Here is an 18,984-nt window from a genome sequence, read left to right as displayed (position 1 = left end):
CAGTGGGACTGCAGTAGCTACGAGGAGTCAGTCCCGTTCAACCCTCAACTGTGAAGCGGTCAACATGTTTCATGCCTATAGTGGCAATTCTTCAGGACCAGACAAAGGTGCTCATAAACTTAGTGATTTAACTGGAAGCCCCGCATAAGGCTGAGGCTTCAGTAGTATACAACCTGTTGGGTTGTTGGATCCAGCCGGAGAGGGGTTCCTGCGTCAACGGGATACCCTGTAGGAAGAGAAGTAAAATTCAGCTCGTGGATCAAGCCCCCCAGTAGACATATCAGGGGGGTGTATCTTACTTCCCTAGTGTGAAGCAATGCATGATGAGGTGGGGAAGACAGAGTAAAGACACTACGCATCAAGGGGATAGTGAGTCTCACTTAACAACGTTGCTGGGTAAAGGTTTCCAGCAGACATGAAGTGTATCCATAAGCCAGGTAGGTATTTGGAGGTGTAGGAGTACACATGATGTTAAAACATCAATAAAGAATACAAAATATGAAAGACAAAAGTGACAGGATGTCACGCCAGCCGGCGTGCCCCTGCACGTTGCGATGGCAGTGCCTCAGGGTATATTAGACAAAGACTATTAGAATCAACGGAAAATCGACGGAAAATCGAGGGACTTACCCTCACTGGTGGTCGTAAAGGCCCCAAGGCTGCTCCCGTGGGGTCTGTGCAGGTAGGGCAGAAATCTAAAGGGTTTGAAGCAGATGGTTATTAATTTATATGGAGAGATGCCATCTGGGAATGAGAACGTTTCCGAGTGTCCCAACACTGGGGACAGCAAGGGGGAGGGGGGTGGGGTGGGGGGTCGGTCAAGGTACCAGTCCGTGGTGGGCCCCCACACAAACACTCCCGGCGTGCTCAGGACAGTCACACCACCCAGGGCGGTCGCGGCCCGGGGGAGCACCAGGGCGGGGCCGGCTTGGCTCTTCTACTGGCATTGGCCGCTGACCGGTCGGTAGGCTGCCGATCACCGCCAAGCGTGGTAGGGGGTATCGAGGGACGCTTTGCGGGGGGCCGAGTCAACCCCCAGTCCAGCGGTCGGCATGCCCGTTGCGACGCCGCCCGGTGCCCCACCACTACCGACGGCCTCGGAGGGGGCCGACGCCTGAGGTCCCTGAGGGGTGTTAGAGAGAGGAACAACACCGAGGACCCTACCATCGTGACCGGGCTCCTGGCGGTCCATGGAGTTGCATCACCGGAAAATCCCGGTCCGAAAACCTTACCTCTGTAAAGCGGGCTGGTGAAGTCAGTACCTAGTCCCACGTCCAGGCGCGCGGAGTCGCCAGAGACAGCCGTGGTTGTAGACTGGTTAGGCGCCCAGATAAGGAGTAGGGTGGAAGCCGGAGGCGTGTCAGGAAAGCGGCTGCGCGGCGCACCGGTGTGACGTCAGAGCGTCAGAGTGTCGGTGCCTGCCGCCATGTTGGAGAGGGAGAGAGGGAACGTCAAGGAGGTCGCTGGTACTGCAACCCTCTATTGGTAGCACAACAAGAGATCACTCCTGGCTCGTTGTATAAGGGACAGGGCACACTGTAGGGCTCTCAGAAGTTAGGACAGCCGGGGTGCACTACAGACGGTAGTGACTCAGTGCAAAACCCTTCGGAGTGCACAAAAGACGGTAGTGACTCAGTGCAAAACCCTTCGGACAGCAGTAGTATGGATTAGAAGAAACCATGTAGTAGGTGGTAAGATACATAACGGGGAGCCAAGTGGCTTGTGATGACGCCCTGTGTAGTGTGAGACTGTTGGTCAGGGGATGGATACAGGCAATGGTCCTGCAGGGGTTGGGGCAGAGACAAGGAGAGATGTGGGCCCAGAGCTGGTCGGATGACTGCTGTCATCTGCTTGGTTCTGCTCCTGTGGCAAAGGTAACGTCTGTGACGGGACTCAGAAGGCCAGCATTAAATAGGGGACCAGTTGAGTATGGAAGTAGACCCTGGGTCAGCCAGATGGCAAGACTCTGATTGGCTGAAGTATAGGTGGGTCCCACTGGTAGTGAGGACCTATAAGAAGGATCACGAATAGTAGATACAAACGTGTGTTGAGTGCAGTGTGCAATATGACTCTGAAAAACGTCAGTACCAGGATGAGGGAATAGTGATAACAGTCAGGTTTTGGAGCAGATCAGTGGACAGGGCGTCTATCTGGACAATGTGTTCCACGGGACAGAGTCATTCAAACCCTCAGTGTCTAGACGGAGACGGTGTACCCATCTTTGCTCCAATCTAAAGAGGGCCTGTTGTTTTAATGAAGGATGCCATTCTAGCACAACCCATTGAATATCCTCAGCTGCATGCCCCTTCTCTTGACAGTGAGCATATAGACGCGTTTGTGTCTTTCTACAGCGTACGTTGCTGTTGTGTTCCATGATGCGTGTTTTCACAGGGCGGGTCGTCATACCAACGTATTTGAGTCCGCAAGGACAGGTGAGTAGATAGATGCAGTTGCTGCTATTGCAATTGGTGTGTCGGTTCAAACACCATGTGAAGGTATCAGTTAGTTTGACAACTGTCGTTTTGGTTGTTTGCGGGCACACCACACAGTTGCCACATCGGTAATGTCCCACCACAGGGGGCAGGTCCCACAGGGTGTTCTGCGGACGGGTAGTGGTGTTCTTTGGTCGAGTGTGGACAAGCTGGTCCTTCAGGCTGCTGGTTCTCTTGAAGGCGAACCGAGGCCGTGGAATGTCTAAGGCCACAGAGTTCAAAATCCCCCAGTGTGTATTCACTGTGCTCTTGATGTAGGATGAGTTTTTGGTGAAAGAAGTCACACACGTGATTATGTTCTCACTTTCTTTGCTGTGTGTTTCCAGGAGGGATTCTCTATCATTGTTCCGGGCTCTCTTCATGGAGCGTTTCAGAAGTCTGGTGGGATAGCCCCTGTCTTGGAGTTTGTGCTGCAGGCATCGCGCCTCCCGTTGGTAATCGGAGATGGCAGAACAGTTTCTCCTAAGTCTGAGAAACTGTCCAAACGGTAGACTGTCCCTCAATGCCTTGGTGTGATGGCTGTCGTAGAGCAGGAGGCTATTCCTGTCGGTCTCCTTCTTGTAAAGGGTAGTGGTTATTCTCGTGGGGTCCAACATGATCCTCAGATCGAGGAACGGTATGGAGTCCTCGGCGATCGTCCCTGTGAATTTCAGAAAGGGATCCTGTTGGTTAATCCAGGAGCAGAAGGCATTGCAGCTCGATCGATCCCCCTTCCAGAAGATCAGGATGTCGTCTATATAGCGACGCCAGAAGGACAGATTTTCGAGGAACGGGTTGCGTTCGGGGGAGTAGATGAAGAAATTCTCAAACGTGGCCATGTAAATGCAGGCCACGCTCGGAGCGAAAGTCGAACCCATCGATGTCCCCCGTATCTGGTGGTATAGTTGAGTGTCATATTTGAAGAAATTCTCCGTCAGGGCTATGTTGGCCAGCTCCATGATGAATGAGATGGGGGTATGGGAGGTCCACTCCTCTAATCTCAGGGTGGATTCCACTGCCTCTAGAGTGGCCTGTTGTGGTATGTTTGTGTATAAGGCTTCCACATCTAGGGTCAGGAGCAGGTCCACGTCAGTCCTACCATCCATCTCATTGATGAGGCGGAGGACATCCCGGGTGTCTTGGAGGTATGACGGTATCTTCTTCACTACCGGTTGGAAGAAAAAGTCACAAAACTGTGACAGTGGTTCCAGGAGGGAGCCAATGCCAGAGACAATAGGTCTCCCGGGGACCGGTGTGGTACCTTTGTGGATCTTGGGGAGGGTGTAGAAATATGGAGTGATGGGCTCCGGAGTTATGAGGAATTCCGCTTCCTTCTTGGTGATCCATTCATTGACCTCTCCTTCGATCACTAGACTCATAATAGATGTTGCCAGGCGTTTAGTCGGGTCCACAGAGAGGGGCCTGTAATGAGTGGTGTTCGAAAGCTGGCGTCTGCACTCTAGGTCATAGTCGTAGTGGTCTTGTAGGACTGTGGCTCCCCCTTTGTCAGCTGGTTTGATCACAATCGCGACATCATTGCCCAAGGTGATGGAGGCTTGTCTTTCAGCAGTTGACAGGTTTTGGAATTGGTTAATATGTGGTCTCTGTTTAAGACTGGAGAGGACTGCTCTCTCAAAGGTGAGGACTTCTGGAGGGACCATCCCATCAGTGGGGGTGAAAGTGGAAGGTTTTCGCAAGCCGGTATCCAGGGTGGGGGGTTGTGTGGTCCCATCGAAGAAGGCTCGTAAGCGTACTTTCCTGAAGAGATTCTTGATCTCAATCATTTCCTGGAAGCTATCTGGGATAGGGGTGGGGACGAAACCCAGACCCTTCTCCAGGATGCTGGTTTCTGCTGGGGTCAGAAGTCTCGTGGAGAGATTGACGATCAGGCTCTTCTCCCTCTGGTGGTGAAGCTCCGTGTTTCGATCATGTTCGTCGGTGTCGATTGGTCGGACCACTGGACGCCCTTTTGTCCTCCTCGCTTTCGCCCTCTTCCTCTGCCCCAACCTCTGCCTTGAAAAGGTGGCGGGTTCAGAGGGTAGAATTGAGGTGGACCCTGCGGGAAAAAGGGATATTGCCAGGGCGGTGCCATGTGCGACGGACCGTGGAACATGGGGCCCGGTTGGTATCCTTGGTGCCAGTTCGATTGCTGTTGAGCACGGTTGTTCCTTGAGGTTTGACCTCCGCTCGAATCACTACTAGAGGATCCGCGCCTGTTGCTCGTGTCCGAGTTGTCATCTGAGGAGTAGTTGGTCCTCTTACTCTTGAAATCATCCTTGAGATAAGGATAGACCTTCTCTTTATCAAACTTGGAGATGTCTTTTTGCAATTTGTCTGTCTTCTGCTTCAAGAGATATTCATGATGGTCTGCCATCTCTTGGTTGATGTCTGTTAATTTGGAGGTAAAGGCGGTCTTGCTGTTCTTATTAACTGCACCCTTCATTGTGGCCTCTAAGCTCGATATCTTGTCCTGAAGGGCGTCCTCAAGGCGTTTCGCTGTTTGTGATATCAGGAATAGCAGGTCTTTGGTGCACTTCCAGGATACCTGGCACCAGTCCATTTTGAATTGTTTGTCTGTTAGGAAGAGTCTGGGGATGATGTTCACTAATAGTCCTTGGGGGGCTATGTTGTATCTGAGGTACTCGGTCATCATTAAACCGTGCAGGGTGATCCTTATCAGTTCTTTTTTCAGCTCCGTGAGAATCGCCCAGTCATCACTGGATGTACCCGAGGCAGAGGCAGTGGGATTATTCAAAATCGAAGGGGCTGCTCTCAATGCCTCAGCAATGGCATCCTCATCAAAGCTAAGGCCCGGTACATCCTCCATAGTGTGGGGAGGGTGAGGAGGAACCGGGGGGTGAGTGAATCAACCACAGTCAGTTGTATGTGGTTGGGGTGTGGGCCAAGAGAGTGAACGAGTTTCACTCTTGGTAACCTAAATAGTCCCGTGGGGGTAACCCACGCAGATACAGTCAACAACAGGGAGGGACGTGAGGGGACAATATTTAAAGGGGTCCAGTGTGCATGTCCCACATGCTGAGCAACAATAGATTGCACACGGTTCCCCTGAGGATGAGTGATGGCGTAGTGCGGTGAGCTGTCTTCCCCTCTGCCTCATGTATGAGGTGTTAACGTGCCTCAATACAGCAGGGAAGGGTATCCCTTGTCGGAACTAGGGATGCCTCACACAACAGACTGGTTTTACGGCTGTTGTCATGTCACCAGTTAGTCGTATTGTAACATCATCGGCTCCCTGCTCCAGCGTCAAGCCGGCGCTGCAATGCCTGACGGGTAGCACAGAGTGCTACACTCTTGTGGAGATCTTTTGTTCCTGTGCCGATAGGTGTAAGGGTGTGAGGGCCCTAGTAGGTGAAGTAGTGAGCGTGAGTGAGGTGAATTAAAACAGGTTGGTGTAATCTACGGCTTAGGTTTTATTCATGTAGTACACCACCTGAAGTAAAAACGTGTGAGGGGCAGTGGGACTGCAGTAGCTACGAGGAGTCAGTCCCGTTCAACCCTCAACTGTGAAGCGGTCAACATGTTTCATGCCTATAGTGGCAATTCTTCAGGACCAGACAAAGGTGCTCATAAACTTAGTGATTTAACTGGAAGCCCCGCATAAGGCTGAGGCTTCAGTAGTATACAACCTGTTGGGTTGTTGGATCCAGCCGGAGAGGGGTTCCTGCGTCAACGGGATACCCTGTAGGAAGAGAAGTAAAATTCAGCTCGTGGATCAAGCCCCCCAGTAGACATATCAGGGGGGTGTATCTTACTTCCCTAGTGTGAAGCAATGCATGATGAGGTGGGGAAGACAGAGTAAAGACACTACGCATCAAGGGGATAGTGAGTCTCACTTAACAACGTTGCTGGGTAAAGGTTTCCAGCAGACATGAAGTGTATCCATAAGCCAGGTAGGTATTTGGAGGTGTAGGAGTACACATGATGTTAAAACATCAATAAAGAATACAAAATATGAAAGACAAAAGTGACAGGATGTCACGCCAGCCGGCGTGCCCCTGCACGTTGCGATGGCAGTGCCTCAGGGTATATTAGACAAAGACTATTAGAATCAACGGAAAATCGACGGAAAGAGGGCACCCAAACGTGCATTGACAAATTTAAAGAGCGAGGTTACCCAAGGGAAATTCTGGAAGAAGCTGAATCAAAAATGATGAAAATCAATCGACGGTCACTATTGCCGGCCCATCCGAAAAAAATCAAACCAAGACAGAATGGTATTTGTTTTGAAATATTCAACAGAAAGCGCGAAAATCAAACGAATCATACTGAGAAATTGGTCATTACTGACAGTGGAGGAAGACTTCAATAATATATTTCAACACACTCCAAGATTTGCATTCCAAAGGTCCCTAAATATCAAAGAAATGTTGAACAGAAAGAGACAAGTTCACACTGAAAAGCACAAAGGTACTGTACTCTGCCACAACTGTGGCAATTGCAACGCCATAAAAAAAGGGAAAAAAATCAAACATCCAAGTCAAGGTTTTTCCATCACGTTACGCGTTACTGCAACTTGCGACAGTCGTAATGTCATTTACCTGATCAAATGCCCTTGTGGCTTAGCACATGTTGGGAAAACGGAACGCAAAATAAAGACACGCATCATTGAACACAAAAGCAATATTAGAACCAAAAATGCAAAGTCTCCATTGGCAGCTCATTTCAATAACTACAACCATTCTCCCAGCCAGTTACGATTTCTCATTTTGGAAACTGTACCCTTGTTACCTGGAAGAGACAATACTCAATATCTACTATGCAGAGAAGTTTTCTGGATTACATATTTGAACACGAGTCAACCGAGGGGTCTTAATGATCGGATTGACCTGAATTGCTTTTTATAAATTTGAAAGAACATTCTTATAATATGAGCAGGACTGATTTCGTTTATACACTGAATACAAACCAGCATTGGTATCTTTTGAACACTATAATTAATTCTACGTTTTGAGTATGTTTCATTTTTATGTCTTTTTACAAACATCGAGCCAATAATACACTATTACAATGTTTTGATATTTGTGATGGATTGACTATGTGTATTCGACATATGAGGAGCAGTGATTAATGAGCACACAGTTTTCTCAGAAATACAATACGCTCGTTTAGACTCGTAACTCCGTCCACTCCATTTTAGCCATGTCACAATTGGTTAGTAAGCTAGATATATCTTCTGCACCTTTACTTATTATACCGTTTTAATTTCGTCTCTAGTCAATACAATTAGTAGTATTTTTTCTGTTTCCATTGTTGTGGAACAGAATTAGCACTTCCGGGTTAAAGACGATTATATCCGACACTCCCGAACATTTCGCAACATCTTTACGCACCAGCATGAGGATCATTCATACCGGATGCGATTAACGCGACATGGTGAGTGCCGTTTCGGTTAAACACTTGAGCTGAGAGAGTCGACATTATTTGACCTGCCAATTAAAACTACGCTCCGGTTCTTCCCCCTTTAGAACGCGGTCCGTGAAACCTGGTGACTAAGATAAAATATTGAACCAGCGCACACGCTGGAAAACATCAGGTATGTTTAGGACTATACTAATGCCAATATCAACTCTACGATAGTATCGCCAAAACTTATAGGGTGCTACCACAATTATTTTCCTAGGTGAACTACGTGTGAATACAATTATCGTTTTACACTTTCTACGAACCCAAATTCTACATATTCTTCAGTTCTGGAAGGTATGTCGGTCTAACATTATCAGGGACCATTCTAGTAACGGTGAAAGGGTGCAGTAAAATCAAAATTAACCATGTGAAATTGTATGCTAACATACACGACAAACACACGGGCTATTGAAATGTCATGGACATTTGGAGAAATAAGACGGATGTGATACACTATAATTTTCTGTGTACATTTACACAAAGGGATATAAGGTTTTCAAAAATGTGTTCTTTACATAACAAAATGTATGCTACACTTAATACTTCACAGTTGTGTTTATTTTCCTTCAACAGTTGAAGAATTCCCCTGAGGAAGGGCACTATGCCCGAAATGCATTGGGCCATGTATTAAAAATTGTGATGCAAAAATGTTGATACAAAAGTAATAATCAGATTGTGAAAAAACAACAGTCAAAATCAGCTGAATTATATGCTTCAATAAAACTTTATTTGAAAGAGAACTACAAATTACAAAGGAAATTATTCTTCTGTGTGCATTTGAGGAAGTCATTCCCTGCTGGAATAACGCGACTGCTTTCATTAACATTGCCTCCCAGACTCAGAAGGAGGAACTCAGATAGCACCAACACACTTTTTTCCATCGTTACACCCTTAGGATTAATCACGAGTGCGACGGTTCATTTTCAAATTCTAGTTCAATATTCTGGAACACTCAGGATTGTGGGTTAATAGTACTAAATCGGCCTTGTTCTCATTGGGACTCTTAAAAACGGTCACTGTGGACCAGCTCCTTCCAGCAGGTTTACCCAGGAAGGTGGATACCGTTAAGTACCTGGGCATACAGTTCGTGCATGGGGACGGCGATCATTCGACCTGAATATGGGACGAGTGCTTCGTAATCTCCATCCCTCAATTACATTCCTGAAACATCTTAAACTGTCACTGATGAGTAAACTTGCATTAATTAAGATGGTGGCTTTGCCTAGGTGTACACTATGGCTAAATTTCCCCAATGCTCCAGACTCTACACATACTCTGGTGACTTTACTATCTATAGTCAGAGAATGCCGACTCATTACACACCTATACAGGGTGATAAGTGGAGACCAGAGACTATCACAACTTTTGCGAAGAGGAGGCCTGGCAGAGTCTGTGATGAACCAATAACCCCCCCAAAAGACTGGGTAAAATTCACCCAGGGATCCGAAAGGTGTCAATCTGTGCCAGGTTCAAGCAGATCCAGTATAATATTGTTCACATGGTATATCTTTTCCCTAAGAGACTGCCCGCCATATACCCCAGGTCAAGATTAGCACTGTCCACGCTGAGGTGCGATGCCAGCAGATTTTTTGGCTATGTTGTGGCACTGTGCTGTTATTATACCTTTCTGGACAGAAGTCCTGTCCTGTATTACACATATCACTGGTTAGGACATCCTCCGACTGATTTTCGAATGCCTGCTGGGACTGATCCCAGGTAACCTTAAAAAGACTGAACAGGAGATACACGATTCTTGGGCACCTTATGGCTAAGGAGCACATAGCGATTAGCTGGATTATCCCCCGGACCCCATCAGATGAGGCCCGGAAATGGGACCTACTTGAGTGGGCAGGTACTGAAGGGGCACATATGAAAAAAAAAGTGCAGAGATGTGAAGGCTACGGACGCCTTGGTGGCCTGGGTACTATGGCACAAATTACTGGCCAGGGGTACTATGGCACAAATATCATTAGATCCACTAGAGGAGAACAGCTCAGTAGGGATTGCGGAGATGGAGGGAGAAGGCAGATTGATTCAAGACATTTAGTGTTATATCTATAGCCTCAATGAGGCCCGCTACATTTGTTTGACTTCTCAGGACAAAAATAAGTAAGCATTATCATTCGATACTCCTGTAGTAGACTGGAAGCTGGGGGGTAGGGGAGGGAGAGGGAGGGGCGGGTTGGTAGTTCTCCTAAAATAAGGAGTTTGTATTCTAATGTGTATATTGAAGCCTGTTGGCTGTAGCCAGTACGAAACTTGTGTCTAGTGCCGGGGAACCAAACATTATCCACACACAGTAACTGTATGTTTATATTCATCGCTCAGTGATATTGAGGATATGGCTATACTAAATGCTGTAACGAATGTTAACATGCCATTGCAAATTAAAAAGAAATACTTATAAAAAAGAAAAAAAAGGCCTCTACAGAGAGTCTAAAGACGAAAAACAGGCTCCTGGACAAACAGGTTGCAGCTGGACAAACAGGTTGCAGTGCATTGAACTGGCTTACAGAGGAAGAAACTCTGTTAGAGTTAAAAGGGTCAGCATTACTGTCCCCTGGGCCCATTCTAGTGCGGACTGGCGTAGATGGACTTGTCCTTGGCATGCCCTCTACGCGTGTTTGCAACACGGCTGCAATTAGAGGCTGGGAGCAGGAAAAATTTAGTTGGAGCGCTAACCAACACAAAATAGCGGGCCAGCCAACATGGCTGCTATACAAGTATGGGCGTGTGCACAGAACACACAGCGCACCACGCTCGAAAATGAAAAATAGCCCCAAGAGTAAAAAGGCTCCGGAACCCCAACAAATTCCCTAATTTCAAAGCAAGCACATTTAAAAAAATGGATCTGGTCACAATGGTGCCACAAGACACCCTACCTTAATCAGACTTCATCCTTACCTTAATCTGACTTACGAGACAATGTAAATGAGAACATAGTCCACAAGGCAAGCACTACATAGAGGGCACACTGTCCCTCTATTTGCTTCTTTAAAAAGGTGCTCTGCGTGAAGACTGGGACAGTGTGCCCTATTATAGATAAAGTGCTGCACCCTACAGTCTCAAACTTGTGACTGCCCTTTGGGCAGCACTTTCATGAACGGTGAACCAGCTGTTTGAAGCCACCGGTCTGCCTTTCATTTCGAACGCGGCAACGCTGCCTGCATTTTAAAGGGAGCAGAGATTCCCCCCAGAAAGAGGATGCAGAGAGTACCTGCACTACCCTCCAGGGTATATTTTGGTGGTCTTTAGGAACCCCTTTCCCACCTTTCAAAAGGTGATTTTGGTTGGGGAAAGAGGACACTGATTTTGAGGCATCCATTTGTGGTACACAGTCAGTAACACCCTTGGCAGTTCCTTTGCCTCTGTGTCCACGTCTGTAATATGGAAATGGCGCAGAGACAAACTATGGCTTATTTGAATGGGGCCGCGAGCAAAGCCCCCACCCCCTTGATATCGGGTCAGCACTACATGCGTAAGCGGTCCTTTCTATAAATGCCAAAGTGCTCTGGAGGCAGGGCCGGACTGGCCATAGCAGGCACCGGGCAATCCCCCGGTGCGCCGCACAGTTGGGGGCCGGTTTTGTTACAGGGCCGTTTTTGCAGCATAGCTACAAAATCGGCCCTGTACCAAATTCGGCTGATAACCGGCCCTGGCCAAGAGCTCAGCGGCACCTCCAACCCCCCGAGTGGGGGGTGTGGGGGGGGGGGGGGGGGGGGGGGGGGGAGGCGAGCACTTTGCCAGGGCCGTTGTGGTTCCCAGTCCGGCCCTGTCTGGAGGTGCAGAAAGCAGGCACATGCACATGTTGTGCCCCCTGGCACTTCGTGTAGAAAAAGTTACTGACTTTCAGTAATGCTTTTTCTGCTAGAGACTCTCTATAACCACAGATTCCTCATCATTTGTAAAGCTCCGATATCAGCCCTCTATTCTTACGTTTCTCAAGCTCAAAAATAGTGTTTGTTCACGTATACTTAAAGCCATTTTAAATAAAAAGATTAGGAAAGTCTAGCCGTGAAAAGCAAGTGTTGAGTTTGGAGTGTTACTTTCATCTAGTTGATGATTTATGTAAGTTATAGTTGCAGTACAGGACAATAAAATTACCAGGTGTAATTTGGACAATGGCCATAAGTCAAGAATTGCTTATCATTTCAACTCTTTTTATGGTCAAATTTCCGTTTTCACAGTAATTATTAAAATATCAATATTAAAGTATGTAAATAATAACTTCAACCAAAAATGTACATTACATTTGATCCATATTCCTTATTCTCCCTACTAAATACTGTACTGGGAGGCACGGGGGTAATTTTCTGAAAATCCTCTACGTTGCTCTCTAGTCAGTGACAAGGTGATGGAATTCTGCATAAGCTAGGATCAGCCTGTGGAAAAGAAAGTCAGGTGGGAAGCTGTTTTTTCCAGTATAAAAAACCCTACAGTGTTTCAAGGGAAGCAGAGAGCTTAAACGCGATCAGTGACAAAATGATTACTCAAGTTTTGTTTCTCCTCGCTGTGGAGAAATCCCGGAGTTTGACGAACTGATGAATAACAATTGAGTAATCTTTCAATCTTTCCATGCCACGAAGGGCAGCTTCATATGGTAGAGTAAGAGCTTATGAAAAATGAGCACTGCTTAATGGGAGGACATGGCACCTTACTGTAGACATTTTCGCTATACATAGATTGGGCTTCAGTTCTCGATATATATATATATATTTTGTTTTTTTCTGCAAGCATGTAGAAAAGGTTTCCTTTGGAAATAGCCTTAACGGATTAATGGCTGCCTTCTGGCTATGTTCAGGTTTTTTGACGATACTCATGCATATCCCAAGATGTGAACTGATAACTGAATTTGGGGTGAAAGTGCCAAGAAAGAACCAGTACTGGATGAATATGCAGACACTAGCAAAATGGACCTCATGCAAATTACAAAGGCAATGTACATGATACTCTTTGAACATAATATTAGTTAAGAAGCTATGACTGAGTGCACTTTCAGATTCATTCTTCAAAATACCAGGCAAGCAGCCGACAACTTACTTGTTGCCTGACCTGCCAAGTATATATTGTTTGGTGCTAGATTGGATGACAAACCAGGCCAATCAATGCCTCGGGAATCTCTTTAATCTACACCTTAAATATAGTGCCAGCCCTCCTCCCCTCACAGGTCATCAGCCCTGCCTCCCCTTGATACCTTGACTGCACCACAGAATAAAATCTACAATCAAAATCGCTCAAACCTTGAAATAAAATAGAAAGGTCCAATAGTTACTTCTTGCTCAATGAATAAAATGGCAACTAACAAAAAGTACAAACCTTTTTCATAAGCATTCTCTTGCAGCAAACGCTGTACTATCGTTGTATCTTCAGTCAATACTACCATGTTTATGCATCTGTCCTTCAACATGCTTACCGAGTAATGACCCTCTAAATGGGCTCATGTCATTCCTGTAATATTACCCATTGTAGGACAAGTATGCAAAATCGATACATTTATTTTCTTAAATAAGGCTAAGTGTTTCTCTCGTGCACACCTGTAATTATTACCAACTTTTAAACTATTCTAGTGCACATAAATATTCAAAACAGTTGGGTTATTTGGGATTGACACATAGTTTCTGGGCGACTTCCTCCACTCTACCCACCATCTGTGATTAGGGAGTAGATGCGAAATGTTAAACCTATACTTTACCTGACAGACACTTTCAAAACTTTCATTATGTCAGAAAACACACAAATCAATGTAAAAACAAATTTGGTTTGGTAATGGGAAACAATGTTTAAAAGACCAACCTTGTGAGAAGAAACACATTGAATAATGAAATCCAAGTAATAAGTTGGTACCATCCAGTGCCAAGCCACCAATATGCTCCAGACGCTGCTTTCCCTGTGAGAAGAAAATCCTCTATGAGATCAACCCTGTTTAGTCAACAGTAGTACGAACTGATGGAGCTGGCAACACACGACGCATCGCCATCAGATACTGAATGCCAATTGACCAAGAAAAGGACAGAGATTCAAATGCATTCATATTAAATATACAGACATATTTTAAACCACAGCAACACTAAAGGTCATGCACAGTGAAGGTACATTTTGAAGCAGAAAATCTGATTTTCCAGCGAGATTAGGAAAGCAACTCAAGTCACAAGTCTGAGTTAAATTTTATTTCTATTGACAGACGGTGAAGAAAGAAATATAGATGTTAACAGCATGCTGGAGCATTAACACATAATGGTTGTTTTTTCCATGTAATGTGCATAAATAGAATTTTGCTAAACTTTTACTTCATGCCCCTACCTTGAATTAATATGCAATTAGGTAAACAAGAAAGTATGATCAGTTTTACGTTAAAGATAAGCAGGCAATGTTTATTACTGAATGAGCAAATGGAAGTTTCTGAACACACTAAGAACTCAATGCATGCTTTTCACAATGAAAATTCCCTAGAGAAACCAGGAGAAAGGACTGTAAGGCACTAGACAAGCAACCACTAGAAAGTCAGATATACAATAATCGAATGAGCGACAGGGATCATGCCAAACATGCAAAAGCAATATTAAAATAATAACCTGGAGAAACAATGGCCAACCAAAGAAACGACAACACCTTCCTGGATACAAACCATCCTGCTGCTCCCACGGTTTGCACTGCTTGTTGTAAAAAGTAACCTATAATACAGATTACATGTGAATGCCTGCGCATAAGCACCTCTACCATATTTCACAAAAGGGTGTATGGACCTACTTTGTTCAACTGACACCACCATTTGAAAGATTGCTTTTACTGTAAACCTCTCTTGGACCAACTGATTCCCAGCGATCTACAATGGTCTAACACTAGCCAAAGCAATATTTAAGAAAAATACCACAATCATGTTTCTGAACAAATGTGTCATAATATTTCAAATAAAAGGGTGATCTGGGATTTCTTTTGAATCATTATTAATTTAATGTAGAAGAAAAATAGAAAAAGCGCACACAATCCCAACATTAAGATTGATTTCTAACTATTTTTCAGTTAAATGGGGGGGGGGGGGGTATTAAGTCATACAAGAGCGAGAGCAATTAAGGCCAGAATTAAACTCAAAGATACCTAAACTGGGCTGAACATCTTTAGCAACAAGAGTGATGCTACAGATATTGATAAAATAACTTCAGAGTTTACTTATCTCGTTATTTTACTTAAGGGCTCATCTAATAGATGAGCAGGGAAGCAATGTATCTGAAGGAGTGTGACTCCGTGTACGAGGTCCCTCTTTTCAGAAAACTAACAGCTATTTTGCCCTGATTAACAGGAGCGCAACCCCCCCCCTTTACACCCTTTCCCCTGCAAGTTTAAAGTAGTCCACAGCAATGGCAAGCGAATTAGAGCGCGTCTAGCAGTTTATAGTGCCACCAGAATACGCAAAAGCATAAATGAGGTAGTCTAAAAAATACTATCACACTGCTTCCATACCCAAAAAGGCACATGGGAGCTAGAAACTTTGCAAAAACGGTAACCGAAAGGTCAGATGAAGCACACTCGTGCAGTTAGCAAAAGCACAAAGGGTTACAAAGAGAACTGCTTTATGCAGTTTCCTAAAGTTGCTTCAAACCTCTGAGGGCTTTCATAATTTCTAGCATCTCCATGATGCCAGCAAGAAATCAAAATTACAGCCGTCAGTACAATTAGGGTGTTCTCTGGTTTTCACTTTGAAACGAATTAATATCACATTTAAATGTAATAACACATTTAACTGAATCATTAATATTTTTATTTTTTAATAGAGAGCAGGTGCTATGGTTAATTGTTTGGGGGATGGTGTTAACCAATCATTATGGCAATATTTTGAAATTGGCACCAATACTCAGGAGGCCAAAATATAAATTGGAGTCCCTTTTTCGAAAAGGCAATAAATGAGCCAACATGCAGCATACAGTGAGTGCATGAGAATGCACAAGTTAAAAGCAAGCTGCTTTTAAATTCCTTCAGACCGTAGCCACATAAATCTGAATGTTACGTCCTAGGCACACTGCAAACATGTAGTTAGGAAAAATTACAGTGCATGATTTTAGAAAAGCTTGGATATCGAATCATGAAATCTGGCTGGTACAGACCAGTGTCACTGCTCAGTCCTGCTTAAGCACAATACCTAATTTGACATAAAGTAATCAATATAAATTAAATGAAGCATTGCGAAAAGATAGGTTAAAGAAAATTAAAAGATGTCAAGTGTCAACCTGCATAAGAAAAGATGTGCCAAAGGGTCCTTTCTACCCTTTTTGACCTTGAAGATTGAATGTAGGTTGTTGTGTGTGATTCAAGCTGTTTCTTCCCCTTACAGTCATCACCTGTTGGTTGTGGTAACAAGCAATTACTTCACAAATACATCAACAAAACAAAAGTAATAAAAACGAACATAAATTCTAAAAAACTTTACAGTACCAAATTAAATAAGAACCATTAGTCGTGCTCGAACTACCTATGCACAAGTCAACGAAAGCAAAATAAGTATCTGTTGCTCACCAGTTCGTAAAGAATTACCATGTCCTGACATATGTCAAGTGAGCAGATTTCAATCGCTGTACAGTCCCTAGCAATGGCCCTTTGCTCCAGCGATAATGTAAAACTGTTGTCTCAATTAGCACCATTTGACACCCAGAACATCAACCCCAAGCAAGGAATGAGAACACACTTGTATTGAAGCCATACTCACACAATGAGTCGCCATTCACATGGAGGTGGCCATCCTCTCTGAGAAGCTCCTTCACATTCATACTTCCACAGTAATTCGAATGCACTGAAAGACCCGCAAAAAACAAAATGGTCCTTGATGAGCATAGTTACACATACGCAAAGATAATGTCCTTCATATTTGCATGTAGCCTGGGAAACAAGTACCCAGCAGAGGCACAATTTGTTTATAGGTAAAGCCACGTCAAAGTGCACAGAGCACGACTAGGATATGCCGCCTTGTGAACTTGTTTCAGCAACTGGACATGGATTGTTTCACTGAATTTAAGAAGGGCAGAACCTTTCCAAAAACATGTGACGCTTGTCTAGCCTTTCACAAAACACAGACTGATACTGCCGAAAATACAACAACGTGTAGATGTAGAATTTAAAAAACTTTTAGTTTAAATACATTTGGACCTTAAGACCGCCACCACTGATGCCAGCATCGAACACCACCACCAGATTGCATTTCAAGTGGACGCCCAAAAAATAAAAGCATGAGCGCCATTCTGTACATTAAGAGTTGTGCAAAGTAGGAATCAAGTGACCACCAAATAAGCCCGATTTTATTGACGTGCGTGATAAGCAACACCGGAAAACACCACTATGAGATGAAAAAACTTAAGTGAGGAAGTTGTTATTATGCAATAGAAAATCATCAGAAAATATGCAATATACCTTCCGATTCACAACCACGCTTCAGTGAAATCAACTGAAATAGATGCATGAATACCGATGCAAATGATGTTGCAGTATTTTTCAAGACCTGCCGAAATTTACTTTTGAAGTGAATGTTTCCTATTAAAAAAGGGTGGACAGAAAAATTACTTCCCACTGCAAAATGGAGCATCAGATGAAAATGTAAACATAAATCTGCACTGCCACGAGCTGCATTACAATTGTGCAGGGCTTTATTCAATAGTATGATCATGAATGCTACTGAGATGCAATGGACTAATGAGTAATCATTGTGGTACTGTAAATTAAAATATATTTAAATTACATACACTGAAGTCCTCATCGGATACATGCACACCCAGACTCCCTTTTCACTGCCAAACCCTCCGAACATTTGGATGTGTACATTAGGTTTGCCTGGCTCTCAACGACAAAGCGTTATCCAATTCTGGTAAGCATTACTGTTACGAGTATCAACTTCATCAACTTCATTTCGGAGTCAGAATGTCGCAATAATAAAATTGGCACACCAAATTGATACTTTTAATAATGTTGTTGTCCATTTCAGTTTCCAGGTCCATGGGATTTCTATTAATTACACATTTAACTTCATTAGAACTACGCAGCTGGGATTCTCAATATTGCTAGCTATAGATTATCAACATCAGGGATGTTAATTTTGGACACGATTGACCTTTTTCTAGATTACTTGCCCCTTTACTCCCGAAAAGATGATATCCACAACAAACAGCCACTGCCAAAGGTTATTTAACTGTTCCTTCCCTAGAACATCTTCCTCAGAGTCAAATACTAACCACCTTAGACAATGTCATCCAAGAGAAATAATGGGTATAATCGAGTTAACAAGCTGAACATTTTTTCCCAGGCGTGCCTAGTCTACTGGAGATTTGAATAGAAAATCAAAATGAACACAAGTGTTGGACTCCCGCCCCCCCCTCCCCTCCCCACCCCCAATAAGCGGGCCCTTGACAGGCATGAATATCCTCCACGACCATGGTAGGTGAGGCATTTTGCCTGCCGTGTGCCCAGGGTCGGTCACAATAGGACTCTGCAAATTGGGCCAAGTATAAACCTTTCCCCACTCTCAGGATAGCGAGCGGTCAAAGGATTCACAGGGATACAGTGTGGGAGAATAAGAACGAGAACTCGCACAGACAACAATTCACTGTCCAGCAGTACTTCTCTTTACAAAAAGACACGCATTATAATGTCACAGCAAAAAATGCTATACACAGTAATGGAGGCCCAGTACAGGGTGTTTGGTAAAGGTTCTGCCACACCTAGGGTCCTATTCCCAGTTTCTGTGGTGGTCCCACTATTTGTAAGGAGAATCAGGAGAGGCTGGCTGTTCCAGGCCTCCTTCTGACTAGAAGACATTGCTTTACACTCAAGGTGGACGGGACCAAACAAAGAGAAATGAATCATTCTGGAATGCTCTATGTGCAATGCTCCTTCAAATATCTAATGGATGTATGCAGGAAGAGTGAATTTAGAGTGAGTAAGATGTTTTGTGAGATGGGAGTGCCTGCATACTCGTTTTTGTCTTGTGATGCTTTCCTAATTACTACCTTCAATATGGATTCCTCCCAAACATCTCCCAGCCCACTCTACCTGATGCTGTTCGCCTTCATTTAGCATTGCTGGTCCCAGCTGCTTCAGAAGATACAGAATT

At 44.6% G+C, this 18,984-nt stretch overlaps 1 protein-coding gene across 12 annotated transcripts in view; it reads right to left on the bottom strand.

Moving 5' to 3' along the window:
* Window positions 1-18,984, bottom strand: part of SUN1 (Sad1 and UNC84 domain containing 1) — a 422,747-nt gene that overhangs the window by 163,390 nt on the left and 240,373 nt on the right. For 4 of the 12 annotated variants that reach the window (XM_078664915.1, XM_078664910.1, XM_078664909.1 and 1 more), the window contains 5 exons: window positions 17,292-17,411; window positions 16,594-16,677; window positions 16,118-16,228; window positions 14,468-14,566; window positions 13,689-13,782 (listed from right to left, as the gene is read on the bottom strand). In XM_078664915.1, the coding sequence (XP_078521041.1) occupies window positions 13,689-13,782; window positions 14,468-14,566; window positions 16,118-16,228; window positions 16,594-16,677; window positions 17,292-17,411 (508 nt within the window). The remainder of the gene's footprint in view (window positions 1-13,688; window positions 13,783-14,467; window positions 14,567-16,117; window positions 16,229-16,593; window positions 16,678-17,291; window positions 17,412-18,984) is intronic. The other 8 variants (XM_078664913.1, XM_078664914.1, XM_078664918.1 and 5 more) reach the window with 6 other exon arrangements.

This window comes from Lissotriton helveticus, chromosome 10, assembly GCF_964261635.1.
Source record: "Lissotriton helveticus chromosome 10, aLisHel1.1, whole genome shotgun sequence".
NCBI classification, from domain to species: Eukaryota; Metazoa; Chordata; class Amphibia; order Caudata; family Salamandridae; genus Lissotriton; species Lissotriton helveticus.
This window is presented reverse-complemented; position numbering and strand designations above follow the sequence as displayed.